Source organism: Telmatherina bonti, assembly GCF_933228915.1.
Source record: "Telmatherina bonti genome assembly, chromosome: 3".
Lineage (NCBI taxonomy): Eukaryota > Metazoa > Chordata > Actinopteri > Atheriniformes > Telmatherinidae > Telmatherina > Telmatherina bonti.
In genome coordinates this window covers 40,799,166-40,814,297 of record NC_136621.1, presented here as the reverse complement: position 1 = coordinate 40,814,297, position 15,132 = coordinate 40,799,166, and the positions used below count along the sequence as shown (strand labels likewise).

The 15,132-nt window shown below is 43.7% G+C and overlaps 1 protein-coding gene across 1 annotated transcript; it reads right to left on the bottom strand.

Annotated features, from left to right (window-relative positions):
- Positions 1-8,083: 8,083 nt before the first annotated feature.
- On the bottom strand, positions 8,084-13,977 carry LOC306775013 (uncharacterized protein; the record flags this gene model as incomplete). The annotated part of the gene is made up of 4 exons (XM_079265218.1): positions 8,084-9,063; positions 9,131-9,245; positions 11,327-11,400; positions 13,704-13,977. 4 exons carry the CDS (start codon positions 13,975-13,977, stop codon positions 8,084-8,086), a joined length of 1,443 nt encoding a protein of 480 aa, XP_079121344.1.
- Positions 13,978-15,132: the final 1,155 nt, after the last annotated feature.

The following is a 15,132-nucleotide window of genomic DNA, read 5'->3' as shown; positions in this document are numbered from 1 at the left end:
CTGAGACCTTTCAGAGCTTTAAAAACTAAGAGCATTTTAAAATCAACTCTGAAGCACACAGGAAGCCAATGCAGAGATTTTAAAAAAGATTAAGAAAATAACATCAGCATCAAAGTTTTGAGCTTTTAATTGATCAAACGGCTTTAATCAGTGGCTCCAACGGGAACAGACTTTAACAAAAAGCAGAAGGAAAATCCTGATTAACTTCTGCTGCTTTATCTTTAGACATAAATAACCAGAAACTCCAAACAGTTGATGTCTCTTTAGCTCGTTCCATCGTCCACCAGAAGCTTCGTCTGCAACCAGGAGGGGTCACTGCAGGCGGCCATGTCTGCTTTATGTGCAATAAATCTGTTATTTCATATTTAATGAGAAACTTCTACAGCGGGGCGGGTCGTGCACGCGGCTGGGCGGATCGTGCACGTGGCACCGTCCACGTGTTTTAACGCCACATGTTGTAGAAATGTTTATACTTTCTGATCACCTCAATCAGCTGTTTTATCCGAACAACGTGTTTTACCTGCAACAGCAAACGTATGACAACTTTCTCCCTCATTCATGTTAACCCCGCCCACCTCAAATGTCCGACCAATCACATGATACTTCTCAGCGCCCTGCAAGAAAAATCTCCTGCCAGCCCGATGAGTCGAGAAACGTCTTCAAACACATCGGTGAGAACAAAATGATGTTTTCTTCTCGAGAACAAGAAGAAGTCCTCACTTCTCGTGGAGGATGGAACAAGCTTTGTTTACCTAGAAAATTCGTCTACATTCTATAAAAACCGAGTGGTAACGAATCCTTATGAGATTACCGGTCTAAACTTTTGGGATTTTAACTTCATGACTGGGACACATCACCATCAGCCGTTCTGATCTGAATCCAAGTCCGTTTGCTGGGAAAGTCGCTTCATTTGGGGAAATGTGAACACTCCAAACTAATTCTGATTCGGACCAAAGAAGCGAACCCGACCCGCCTACAAACGCAAGTGAAACTCTCTCAGAAACACAGTTTATCAGGTAACAATGAGGCATTAAACACCACGCAGGTGGATGTGATTTATCTTTCTGTTGACATGATGAGTATTTTAAACAATAAACAATCCAAACCAATTCTGATTCGGACCAAAGAAGCGGACTCGGTTCGACTACAAACGCAGGTCTCGGCCCCACTCTACCGAGTCCCCAACCGAACCGAGTCCCCAACCGGACCGAGTCCCCAATCGGACCAAATCCCAAACCGGAACGAGTCCCCAACCAAACCGAGTCCCCAATCAGACCAAGTCCCCCAGCAGACTATCCTGATGTGAATACATTCTTACATCTTTAAAACAAACTGACTAAAATGAAACTGTCATGGGTCTGAGGGCCCTGGTGTGGGTGTGTCTTGTTTTAGGTGAAGCCTTTATTGGCAGTTATTCCTCACAGCTGAAGGCAATCATCTCGTTTCATGGCCACAGGATATCTACCCTGGTTTGAGCACTACTCTCCACCGGATCGTTGCATACACTTCCTTGGTAACGGCTGGTCTCTGTGATCGTGTGTTTCCTTTGTCTTTGCTTTTTTTGTTTGAAGGAACTTTGCCTTGTTGTTACAGAAACCCTTCCGTCAACCAGCCATTCCAGTCCCTCAGCTGCCATTCCTGCCTGCTTGCTCCGCCGACTCCATTTGCCACCTTTTTCTGCAAATAAACTGTCTTTGTCACCACAAGCTAACGCTTCCGCGATTGGGTCCCCTTTTTCCCCTCTTGACAGAAACCTGAAAAACTCCTCTGTTTGGTAAATTTTCCTCAGTGTTTTTTCTAAAAGTGGAGGCCTAAATGTTCTACTTTACTGTAATTATAATGCTTTAACTTTCCTGGTTACAGCCGTAAAAGCAGCATTTTCTGCCGACAGATTTTCCATCTGGAACAACAAACACATTTAAAACCATTGAATGCGGTTTATTGAATATTAGATCTCTTGTGTCTAAGTCTCTGTTAATCAATGACCTGATCAATGATCATCATATTGATCTATTTTTGTCTTATGGAAACCTGCTGCAGCAGGAGGATCATGTTAGTATTAATGAATCCACTCCACCAGATTGTCTAAATATTCATGTTCTCAGAACTACAGGTCGAGGAGGAGGTCTGGCAGCTATCTTTAAATCAGAACTATTGATTAGTCCTAAACATAAAAATAGTTACAATAGCTTTCAACACCTGACTCTTAGTCTATCCCACCCAAGATGGAAATGAGAGAAGCCACTTCTCCTAGTAGTAGTCTACCGTCCACCTGGATCTTCCTCACAGTTCCTGACTTCTCAGACCTCTTATCAGACTTAGTGCTGAATACTGATAAAGTTATTGTTCTGGGTGATTTTAACATTCATCTTGATGATGAACATGACAGTTTAACCATTGCCTTTAACTCTATATTAAGTTCAATTGGATTTTCCCAAAATGTCCACAGGCCGACTCGTTCTCATCGTCACACTCTGGATCTTCTTCTGACATGTGGCATCAAAAGTGATCAACTAACAGTTTTTCCTCATAACCCTGTTCTGTCTGATAATTTTTTAATAACTTTTGAGTTTACTTTACATGACTACACAAGGGCTGAGAAGAAAATTCATTACAGTTGATGTTTGTCAGATAGTGTTGGTAACAAATTTAAGAAGTCTATTTCAGCAGTATTTCCTCCAACACCATGAATTAACTTGACATGAAACACACATCCGAGCTTTACTCCAACACAGGTCGATGAATGTGTTGCTAGAATGACGGCTTTAATGCGTATAACACTAGATAAAGTTGCTCCTCTAAAGAAGAAGAGAACCAGTCAGAAGAAGCGGGCCCGGTGGTTTAATTGCTTAAAAAACCAACTATGGATCCAGGAGTTTTAGCTAATTATAGACCAATATCTAATCTCCCATTCTGGTCTAAAATTCTCAGTTTCAACCCAACTATGTTCCTATCTGAGCAGAAACAATCTGAAGAGTTCCAGTCAGGATTTAGAGCTCATCATAGCACAGAGACAGCACTGGTGAAAGTCTAATGATCTTCTCATGGCCTCAGATAAAGGACTTCTGTCATTCTTTTAGATCTCAGTTCTGCATTCGACACTATTGATCACAAGATTCTGCTACAGTAGCTGGAACATGTTATTGGGATTAAAGGGACCACATTAGACTGGTTCCAGTCATATTTATCTGATAGATTTCAGTTTGTAAATGTAAATGATGAGTCTTCCTCACACACCAGGGTAAGTCATGGAGTTCCTCAGGGTTCTGTACTTGGACCAACACTTTTCCCATTATACATGCTTCCCTTAGGAAATATCACCAGGCAGCATGGTATAAATTTTCATTTCTATGCGGATGACACTCAGATCTACCTCTCCATGAAGCCAGATGAAACCAGTCAGTTTCTTAGATTACAAAGATGTCTTACAGACATCAAGACCTGGATGACTCTGAATTTTCTCCTTTTAAACTCAGACAAGACGGAGGTCGTTATCTTCAGGCCTGAAAAACTTAGAACAAAATCATCCAGTTATGTAATTAATCTGGATGGCATTAATCTGGCCTCCAGTACCACTGTGAGAAATCTTGGAGTCATTATTGACCAGGACTTGTCTTTTAGCTCACATTTAAAACAGGTTTCTAGAACCGCCTTCTTCCAGCTGCGTAAAATTGCAAAAATTAGGAGCATCTTGTCTCAGAAAGATGCAGAAAAATTAGTCCATGCCTTTAATACTTCCAGACTGGATTACTGCAAGTCCTTATTTATGGGTTGTTCCAAATATGCCCTGAAAAGTCTCCATCTGATCCAAAATGCTGCAGCGAGGGTTCTGATGAGGACTAGCAGGAGAGATCATATTTCACCAGTTTTAGCCTCTCTACACTGGCTCCCTGTTAAATTCAGGAGAAAGTTTAAAATTCTTCTCCTCACATATAAAGCTCTCCATGACCAAGCTCCATTGTACATAAAAGATCTTATAGTTCCATATATTCCAAATAGAGCACTTGGCTCTCAGACTGCAGGTTTACTGGTGGTTCCAGAGTCTCAAAGAGTCCTATGGGAGGAAGGGTCTTTAGCCATCAGGCTCCTCTCTAATGGAACCAGCTCCCACCGTGGGTTCGGGAGGCAGACTCCCTCCACACCTTTAAGATGGAGCTGAAAACCTTCCTTTTCCATGATTCTTATAGTTAGGATATGAGCATCTCCTGAGTTGGAGTCTGCATGTACGGGACCCAACTGTCCAGGTTGTGCTCATTGCTCTTATAGTTATGGGTAGTCTAGCCATCCATTACTTATGTAGCAATGGGGATGTTACCTGATGCACTGAGAAGTACCTCGCTCTATTGCTCTAATATATCAATGTATAAATATATGCCAATATTGCCGTCTCTAACATATTTCTCCTTTTTTCCGCAGGTCTTCCTGAATAAGTGCAGTTGTACATGTTGATCTGTCTTTCCTGTCCTCTCCACCCCAACCAGTCGAGGCAGATGGCTGCCCTCCCTGAGCCGGGTTCTGCCGGAGGTTTTCCTCCTGTTAAAGGGAAGTTTTTTCCTTCCCACTGTCGCCGCGTGCAGCTCAGGATGGAGGATTGGATCCAAGTCATGACTCGATGCCATCAGTTGGTTCCTATTAAAGGATATGTATGAATTGGCTTGAAATGATGTGGATGTAAAGTGTCCTGAGACAACATTGTTGTGAAGTGGCGCTGTACAAATAAAGTTGAATTTAATTGAATTGGTTAGAAAACAAATCTCTTTTCTTCTCAAACTGGTTTTAAATCAGCTGTCCTGTTGAGCCACGATGATGAGTTTAACACGAAGTTCGGTCTCTCCAGGAGAATCTCTTGTCCTTCATGCTGTTTCGCTGCTCGTCTGGTTTCCTTTTCAGGATGGTGTGAAAGACTTCCAGGTTCCTCTTTTACAGAATGCCACTGACACTCAGGCAACGTACAACGTTTTACTGACAAGGAAACTAACCGAGCGGTTTCGGAAGCAGCATTCATCTTATATCACACGTGTTGGGGTTGTTTTGTCTTAACTGGAAAACTATCTGTTTTTACCAAACAAGGGTTCTGCTCCAGAAGGCGAGGCGAGTCTCTAAACACGGTAGCCAACTCCATGAAGAATAACAACACCCTTATCTATCTGTCATACGTGGTGACGCACAGCCACAGCTGATCTGGACAGACTGACACGAACGCTGCAGCCAATGAATGGTCGCGATCATGTGGGATTTATCAACAGCTGATTACTGCCATGACCTCCGCATCTTTGATTAATACAGATTTTAAATCATTTGATTAAAAATCTGTAAGACGAGACGTGATCGACATTCCTGGATTTCTCCATTACCTGGGTAACCCTGACATTCAGGATCTTGTCACTACGAAGCTGCTCATCGACTCGGTAAGATTTTCCATCGTGATCCGAGAGTGCTCACATAAAAGGGGCGGAGCTTACAGCATCTGACCAATCAAACTGGAGACGTTACCATGGCGGAGCAGACATTTATTCTTCACACTAATGAAGAATTTAAACACATCACCCAGACCAAAAGCCACGCTGTTGCCATAGAAACAGCTGGGAAGATGTTGCTGACACGTAACATTTTTTCAAACAAATACACCAGGCAATATCAACGGACAGCTCTCTGATCACTTTCTGCCACAACATGCACAGGATGGACAGATCTGATTGGTCAGGAGGTGGGGCTTTTATTATCCTTCATTTCTTATCCAGAACATGACCTTCTACGGAGCAGGTTGGCAGTTCAGCACCAGTTGCCATGGTGATTTACCTGGCAAGCGGTGAACCCGCCATACAGAAAAATCCCAGTTAACCCTGAAGTGACAGCTGTGTTCAAGTGTGGTAAGAAACGACGACAAACCAAAACAGGCTCTTTGTGAAGCTTCTACATATTTAATGACACCCAGACACCATTAAATACCACCATAAAATAACAAAAATGTTGGTTTAGCAGTGGAACCTCCAGCGATCACCAATTACATCCAGGATGAACACATACAAACACAATTCTGATATTTTTCCTTTTACTTCCAGTATTTTTACATTTAATTCAGAGGAAGTCTTCATGAACGATTCAGACACTTTCTGCTCAGTTGGTACAAAATGTGAAACAAAACACACAGACGATGGAAACATGGTCAGCCTGAGCTGTAAGACTCAACAAAGAGCCAACATTTAAGGTCCAACGCAGATTTCCAGAGGAGCTCTGCTGGTCCACGTTCTCCTCCACAAAGCCTCCAGACTGGATCAAACTCCCGTAAAAACTTTTAAAGTGCTTTTTAAAATTTTATCACAGTTTTTCTTAGTGAGAGCCAGGAATGGAAGTCATGTTTCACCCACAGACACGTTGAGGGTCGAAGTGTTTGTTCGTCCCATCACCTTCACAAACACCAAAAATGAAATAAATTATCTATTTAACAGCATTATTTTAATTTAAATGCTCCACCAGAGGTGAAACAAACAGCCACATGGAGACAACTGTGAAACAACTTTTTGGTTTTCATGCTGCTTTTAGTTGTGATCTTCACCAACTCCTGAAGCTTAGATTAGCTTCTTTAGCTGCTCAATGCTAACACCCAGCTCCTGGTTTACAGCGTAGCCTCAGAAAAGGTGGCGCTACAAGAGTTGTAAGGCTGAAAATAAAGAACATCAGGCTTGAACACGTCCAGATGTCACGGCTGAAGTCTCCCTTGTGGTTCTGTACGAGAGCATTTGTCTGGAACAGTTCATCCTCCGACCAGCAGGGGGTGACAAAGAGAGGCGCTGCGTATCAACAGGAGCAGCAAAAATATGCAACTTTTATTTAGGATAAATTTACAACATTTTTTATTTTAAATGTTCGGTTTTATCTAATAAAAGAAAGGACTAATCAACAGATTAATACATTTCTAAAATCAGTTTTGGGAAGAAAAACAGGATGGAACCATCTACAAATCTCATCAAGCCACATCTTGTTCTCAGTAGAAGATAAACAACAAACCAGATGATGAAACTGAGACATTTTATCTGGATGGGAGATTGTTTTCATGTCAGCTCTCCACCTGTCCTGATCTTTCTGGACGTCACGGCAGCGTTTGACCTTGTTGACCAACGGATCCTTCTCCCGGTTGGATCACAGTGTAGGATTAAGAGGTGATGCTTTTAACTGGTTCTGATCGGTCCCTTTCCGTCCAGCTTGACTTCTGCCATTGTTCCATCGAGTTTTGGAGTTCCACAGGGTTCCAGTCTGGGGTCTCTTCCGTTTTCTCTACACTTGCTGCCGTTGGGATCCTCAAGCAGATTATTTTGTGCCACTGCTTCACAGAAAACCCTCTATATGTGTGTTCCCTTAAAGTCTGAAGATGGTTCTGTAGAACGGCTGCTTCACTGTCTTGTAGGTACATTAAACTAAATTTCCAGCATTGAAGGTGGGGGAGGAGTTGTTTTCCAAGAGATTTTTTTTAAAAACTCTATTGCTTAAAATAATTATTTTTAATCAATATTTTCCATGAAAAGGTAAAATGTCTGCTTGATTTGTTGTTTATCTTCTCCTGGGAATAAAAATTAAACTTGTAAATCACTGCATTCTGCTTTGTCATTTCTTTTTACACAAAGTCTGAGAAATTTTTTATTAAAATAAGATTTTTCTGACAAATATTGCCATTTAATCTTTTAGATTCCAGAATCCAGTGGATCTGGTGCTTTAAAGTGGCTCAAAACCAAAGTGGGATGATGAAAAAGACTGAATGAATCTCTGAAGGCGTTTCAGACACATGAAACACGACGAGATGAGAGAGATGGGAAATGTGATGGCGCTCCAGAAATCACAGCAGAATAAGGCAAGAAGAGTCCGTCAGCGTCCTGCAGGCTCTGTGTGCCGACCATGTAAAGCAGGCAGCGTGGCACAAACAGGAACCAAATCCAGAAGCAAGCATTGTGTTGAGGTGACCTGAAACCATGAAACTACTAACCAGCAAACAGTGAGGATCAGGAACGCTACACTTACTGGGAGATCAGGAAACATCTGCTTCGTTCTGTTGGCAGTCAGAATCCGACTGTGGAGGCGCCTGCTGGCTCTACAGGCCACACTGGGACTGCTGCCGGTGTCTCCGAACGCTACACATCTGGCTGAAGGACTGTCCGCAGCGCGAGCAGCTGTACGGCTTCTCCTGCGTGTGGACGGTGCGGTGGCGCTTCAGGTGGCTGGAGGAGATGAAGCTCTTCCCGCACAGCGTGCAGCGATAACGTCTCTCTCCCGTATGGACCAGAAGGTGGACCCGCAGGTTGTTGGGCTGGGCAAAGCCCTTCCCGCAGTGGGGGCAGGTAAAAGGTCTCTCCCCGGTGTGCGCCCGCTGGTGCAGCTCCAGCGCGGCGGAGCTGGGGAAGACCCGCCTGCAGATGGCGCACACCACCGGCTCTTTAGAGGAGGCAGCACTGCTCCTGTACGGCCGCCGCTGGTTGGCTGAAGCGGCAGAAGGAGCCGGGGCGGGAGGCGGCGGAGGAGGCACAGGTGCCGTTATCACGGCGGCCATGTCAAAGGAGTTGGCGAAAGCAGCCATTTCATGAGCCCCGCCTGTGAAGAGCATGGTGGGGGGGGCGTCTAGGCCGTCTCCCGGGGAAGGAAAGGAAGCTGAAGGGTGTCCGGTGTCTGCGTTGCCCAGACCCAGCTGGGCGACTGCGTATGCCGCACCAAGATGGCTGACACGCTCCTGCATCCAGGCCAGATCCAGACCCAGGCCTCCGAGGCGGTCCAGACTGGGCTCGTCCGACTCCACGGGGTCCGACAGGTGGGCCGGATGAAGAAGGTCGTCTGTTTGGATCTCAGGCTTCACGGCAACATCGGTAGGCTCCCTGCACGCAGCTTCAGGAGCACCGAGGACCTTCAGGCTGCTGCTGGGAGGTCTGGCGGACTTCCGTTTAGCCCGCGGCTTGCAGGTCAGGTCCACCGTGGCCTCGGTTGGGGGCGGGGACGCCTGCGAGGTGCTGGAGGTGAAGCTGGTGATGTTTGTGTCCAGAAGAAGGTCGGTGGTGGGATTCTCCTCGCTGGGCTCCAGAGCTGCAGAGGAACACAGGAAGTCTGGCGTCTGGCGAGAAAACCATCTGGAATGTTTCTGTTAACTCACCGTTAGCGAAAGCACACTCCGCCCTGATGTTAACCTCCACCTTCAGGTCCAGGTTGCAGTCGTCCCTGTCCTCTTTCTCCTGCTTGACCAGCGGGAACACCTGGGCTTCTCTCTGCTGGGAAGCAGGAACAGGCTTGTTAGGAGGCTGGACACGAAGCCTGAAGGCTGCTTTTAGTGCAGAATCTCAGCTTTTAGCCAGAATGCAGGACTTTCCAGGACCATGAGAGGCGCTACAGCACAGTTTGGGACAAGTAGCGCTCGAAAAGCACCACAGAAGAAGACTGCACATATGGACATTGTTACCATTTCTCCAGGAACTACACCAAACCTACATGTCGCTAAGGAAAACGCCTACAGCTGGACTTTGTCTACATTTCCAGAAATCTGATGTTTACTTTGTAAAAAGCCATGATGACGACAGGACGCAGCGTTACGGAGGAAGGTGGAGAAACGTTTCCCCTCCTGCAGGATAACCAGCAGCTTTTCATGTGAAAGACAAACGTTCAGTAGTTCTGTTTTTTTTTTTTTTTTTATTGGAATTTATTTTCCAACTAAAAAAGCTTTTAAAAAGAACAAATAATGGTTACAAGAAACAAAACAAGCTTCTTAAGTTTGAAAAAGGGTTTCGGAAGAAGTTGGGGACAATATAAACAAACAATGATGACGACTGATTTGAAAAATATTTAACTTTATAAACAACAGAAATGATTTTACATATTTTTGAATTAATATAATTGATATGTTTCTTCCAACTTAGTCTTTCATCCATCATAACACCAAGGAATTTTATTTCTGAGACTCTTTCAAGTTCTATTTCACCTATCACAAGTGTCTTATGAGTGTTAGTCTATTCCCAAATATTATGTTTAGTTTTATTTAAATGTAATGTTAACATTAAATGTAATGTTAATTACATTCACATCAAACCAACTCTTCAGTTTATTCAGTTCATATCCAACAGTTTCCAAAAGCTCCTCCAAATTGTCACCACAACAAAACAGATTAGTATCATCTGCAAACAGAATAGTCTTCAACAAACTAGATATTTCACATACATTATTAATAAACAAAATAAATAATAATGATCCCAAAACTGAACCTTGCGGAACTCCAAATTTTATTTTCATTCATTTTGATTGAACTTGGTTTATTTCAACATATTGTTCTCTGTCTTTCAGATAACTAATAAGCCAGGGCCACACCTCTCACCCCAGATATTAGACGTTTCTTTATCAATAATTAATGATCTACTGAATAAAAAGCTTTTTTTTAATCAAAAAATCCCAATGGCATCTTGTTCTTTCCAACTGCAGGAGTTAACTCTTCCACAAACTCTATGAGGGCTTCTCGGGTGGTTTTGTTTTTCCTGAAGCCATCTTATTGATCATGTAAAATATCGTGTTTAGTTATGAAATTGTCCAATTTATGAGAATATTTTTCTATTATTTTAGAGAGCTGAGGAAGTAAATAAACTGGCCTGTAATTAAAGAGCTTCTGCTTCTCACCGGCTTTAAATATCACTACAATCTTTGATGTTTTAATTTTACTTAAATACTTTCCTGTCTTTAAAGACTGATTATAAATTTAGATAAAAGGTTTCACGACACAATCAATGATATATTTTACACAGTATATCGATATTATAACAGTCTTTAGAATATTTGCTTTTAAAACCTTTAACTATATTAAAGATCTCTTTCTCATCAGTTTCTTTTAAAAACATTGTGTCCATAATTTCTATGTTTATTCTATTGATGTTATTTATATTTATAGATTATTATATTTTTATCTCTCACCAGATCAGATCCAGTATTTACTAAATATTTGTTGAATCAATGTCATATCTTCTATAGTCTCATTATTTGTGTTTAAATAGTAAATAGGAAGATTAGATTGATCATTCCTATATTTAAAGTCCAAGCTAGCCAGATGTTTTTCCAGAAGAAGCCTCCCAGGTCCCGGTAGGGGACCTGGAGCCGTCTCAGCGGTTTTCTCTGAGAGAAACCCAGAGTTAATTCGTCCAGTTTATTTACTCTGCACAACGGACGATCATCCTGAACTTCTTCAGACATATAGTTTTATTTCTGATGTGCAGGAAACTGAGATTAAAGTACAAACAGTGTTCTTTAGAGAGGAACTGTGGGAAAAGTTCCTCAGCTTTGAGCTGCGAGGCTGAGAAACATGGCGGGTTTCTACCTGGGAAACATGGTGGAGCGGTTTGTCTTCAGAGGCAGCAGGAGGAGGCAGCAGACACTGCGCTTCTTCTGGAACTGAAAAACAAAAATACGTCACCGAGTCATCACTGTTCAGAGGTAACATAATGGTAGGAAACCCCACAGGTTCATATTCACCTGCTCTGTTCATGGTTATTAACTTTCAGAAACATTCTCAGTTAAACGGATGTGAGGGCAAGAAGTGACGTGGAAATCTGCGATAGATAGATAGAAGGACGGACGGACGGCAGCTAGCAGTTAGCTGATCTGATATTATCTCTGCTAGCTAGCCGCTAGCTGCCGGGTGCAACAAGGCGAAAGATTTTCAAGCTGAAGTTGCAGTTTTTTCCCAACTACAAGGTCTTGATTAGCCTAAAGCTAACGGTTTTCACTGGGCTTTGTGAGGCAGTGCTGCATGTTAGCGTAGTTTTTGTCACTTCCACGCTTGTTATTTTGTGTCATCATAATGGGCAGCAGGAGGTGTTTTAAATTTTAGCTCGGTTTCGGGAGCTTACAAGTTTTTTTTCTAACACTTTCACTTTCTTTCAGTTTCACACTTTTGAACTTGAAACAACTCGGAATCAGTACATAAAGAAGAACTAAAAATAACTGGGAACTGTGGCCTTTGGACTGGTTTTGAAGCGGGTTGTGAACTAATCTGCCGTAGTCACTACAGAGATGTTTACGTGCTTTTGAAGTCGCAGTAAATGCTAGCTTTTTGTTGCGATAAATGCAGCTTATAAAGCCTTCTTACGGCTTTGCTGCCACTGAAAGCCGGCGTTTACCGCGACTATGGAAGCTACTGAAACCATGAAAACATCCAGTTCCACCAGAGGAGAACCGGATCTAACCGACCTGATGCCACGCAATTCAATACAATTCAACTTTATTTATATAGCATCAATTCACAGCAATGCCGTCTCAAGACACTTTACAGACAGAAGAAAACATCATCTCAAGCCAATTCATAACAGCCTATATAAGGAAACCAACAGATTGAGTTGAGTCCAACTCAATCTCCCATCCTGAGCAAGCACACTGGCGACAGTGGGAAGGAAAAAACTCCCTTTTAACAGGAAGGAAACCTCCGGCAGAACCCGGCTCAGGACAGGCAGCCATCTGCCTCTGCTGTGTGGGGGGAAGAGGACAGAAAGACAACAGTTTACAATACTTGTGAAATCATGAAGTATGGGGTGGCATGGTGTTCATCAGTGCTGTCGAAGCTTTTTGATCCACGGCGGCCACCATTGTGGTAACAGGGTGTTCATAAAGTGAAGTACTGAGGTCCAAGCAGAAGCTCAGAGGGGACAGAGCTTTTTCAGTTGCCTGTCCAAATTGGGAATGAGCTTCCCCTCCACATGAGACAAGCCTCCTCACTGTCCACTTTTAAAACTCATCTTAAAACCCATTTTTATTCCGTGGCCTTCAACCCAATGTAAGACAGTTTCCGGTCAGTGTGCTACGATTCATTTTTATTACTTACTATTTATTCAGTTTGTTTTGTTTTAATTACTTATTCCTTGTATGACCTGTTGTTTTATTGTGTTATTTATTTGCATTTTAAGTGTTTTATCCTGTTTTTATTTTGGCCGATTGTGTACAGCACTTTGTTTTGACTGTTTTAAAGGGCTTTATAAATAAAGTTGAGTTGAATTGAGATGAGTTGAGTTAAGGCACAACAATGCATTATTCGTATGAATGCATATTTTAGCAGTACATAATGTCCTCTCCACCCCAACCAGTCGAGGCAGATGGCTGCCCTCCCTGAGCCGGGTTCTGCCGGAGGTTTTCTTCCTGTTAAAGGAGAGTTTTTTCCTTCCCACTGTCGCCTTGTGCAGCTCAGGATGGAGGATTGGATCGAAGTCATGACTCGATGCAATCAGTTGGTTTCTATTATAGGATATGTATGAATTGGCTTGAAATGATGTTTATGTAAAGTGTCCTGTATATTGTATACAAATAAAGTTGAATTGAATTGAATAATATCGTAATGCTGCTTGAAAGCCCCGAGATCCCCAGCATGCAGATGTGATTTTTGACCTTGTCCCGTGCAGACAGATATTCCTTTCTGATCCTCTGAATCTTCTCTACACATCTGTCGTTGTCACTCATCTTAAAACGTGCGAATATTTAGGATTAAATGATAAAAGTTGCAATTTCTGGTGTGTTTTGTGAGGAGAAAACGGCTTTATGGGGTTTGTATCTTTGACAACTTTCATGGGATCCTGGCTGTGCATGATATACATGATATAGCCTCACCTGTAGAGAATCACCTGCAAATGATCACCTCCACCCTGTGAGCCTTCCATCAGACTGGATCGTGAGGAAGCTCCAGGTGTTCTGATGGATCTCCTGTTTACCTGCAGCTGCTTTGAAGTGAGCGACGTGCGCCTCCTCGCGCTGACTCCGCCGCCTCATCTTCCTCTCGTAGCTCCGCATCTTCACCTCCATTTCCCGCAGCTTGAATCGCAGCGCCTCCTTCTCCTTCTGGCTCCTCTCGCGCTCCTGCTCCATCTGCGCGCGCAGCGCCGCGTGCCCGTCCTCCACCAGTTTGCAGATCTCCGCCACCGCAGAGTTGGCTAAAATCTCGATGATGGAGGCGATTTGCGCCTGAAAGCCCAGACAGTCCGCCATCATGGTCAGGTCTGGACGCGTCTTCCTGCGTAAACAGATGCGCGCGGCGGCGGTTAGCAGCGGCGGCTAGCGGCTGCTGCGCGCGGACGTAAGCAGACCCACGCGCAGATGTGTGACCAGACACGTGCAGATGCAGAAGAACCTCTGCGCTCCTCGTGCACTCGCGTGTGTCCTCTGCGATCCCCCCCACAAATGTTGTGGTACCGAGAGGAGCGATGTCGCCTGTTGATGACGTCAGGCTACTATCACAAATAGAACATAAAAAAAAGAAAAAAACCTGTTTTCACTTAATTCTGATGTTTTTTCCAGTTATGAATCATGTCCGTGTCATTTAAAGTGTCACGTGAGCGAACAGGTGTGTTGTGTGTGTGACGTTGTTCCGCTAGGTGTGTCAACCCAAACCTTTCACCTGAAGCCCCCCTCTCTAAAGTCCCTCGGGACGGTGTGAAATGTTCCACTGAAACCAGTTCCACCTTCTAATTAAGCCTGACTGGTCCCAGACCCGCCTCGTGCGCGTGCACGTGCATTTCTGACCAGCCTGGGTCAGTAAAGGGGATGAAACGAACCGGTCTAAACCAGAACACTCATAGTAAGCTCTGAAGAGGAGCAGGGGGTCTTCTTCCTCATGGGGATCCTCCGTGTCGGGGGCCGTGCCTGTTAATCGACGGGGTCGTTGTGGCGGGGGTGTTGGTAGGGGTTCTGCACTGCAGCCATATGGCTGCGGTGTGGACCCCGGGCTGGGGGATACCTGTGTCTCTGTTGGTCATTCGTGACATGGACGGACTCCCCAGATGTCGTTTCCACATAGCAGATACAGAAACCTGAAGTTATTAGTTTTTATTTTGGCATCATTGGTCAGGAGAAGGGTTGTGTGTGTGTGTGTGTGTGTGTGTGTGTGTGTGTGTGTGTAACGTGTTTGCGTGTTTTTTAGTGTGAAACTGTTTTTAAATTTTTAATGTTAAGCACTTTAATATGCTATTGTATTAAAAGTGCTGTACAAATAAAGTTTGATTTGATTTGATTTGGGTATGGAAGGGACCTATGTCCAGGTCTTTCTCCCTGTAGGGTGGATGTGGTGGTCAGACAGCTGGACCAGACCAGGGGTCCTTTTGGCTCTTTTTAATGGAATAAATACGTTAAATTTGCACATAATGA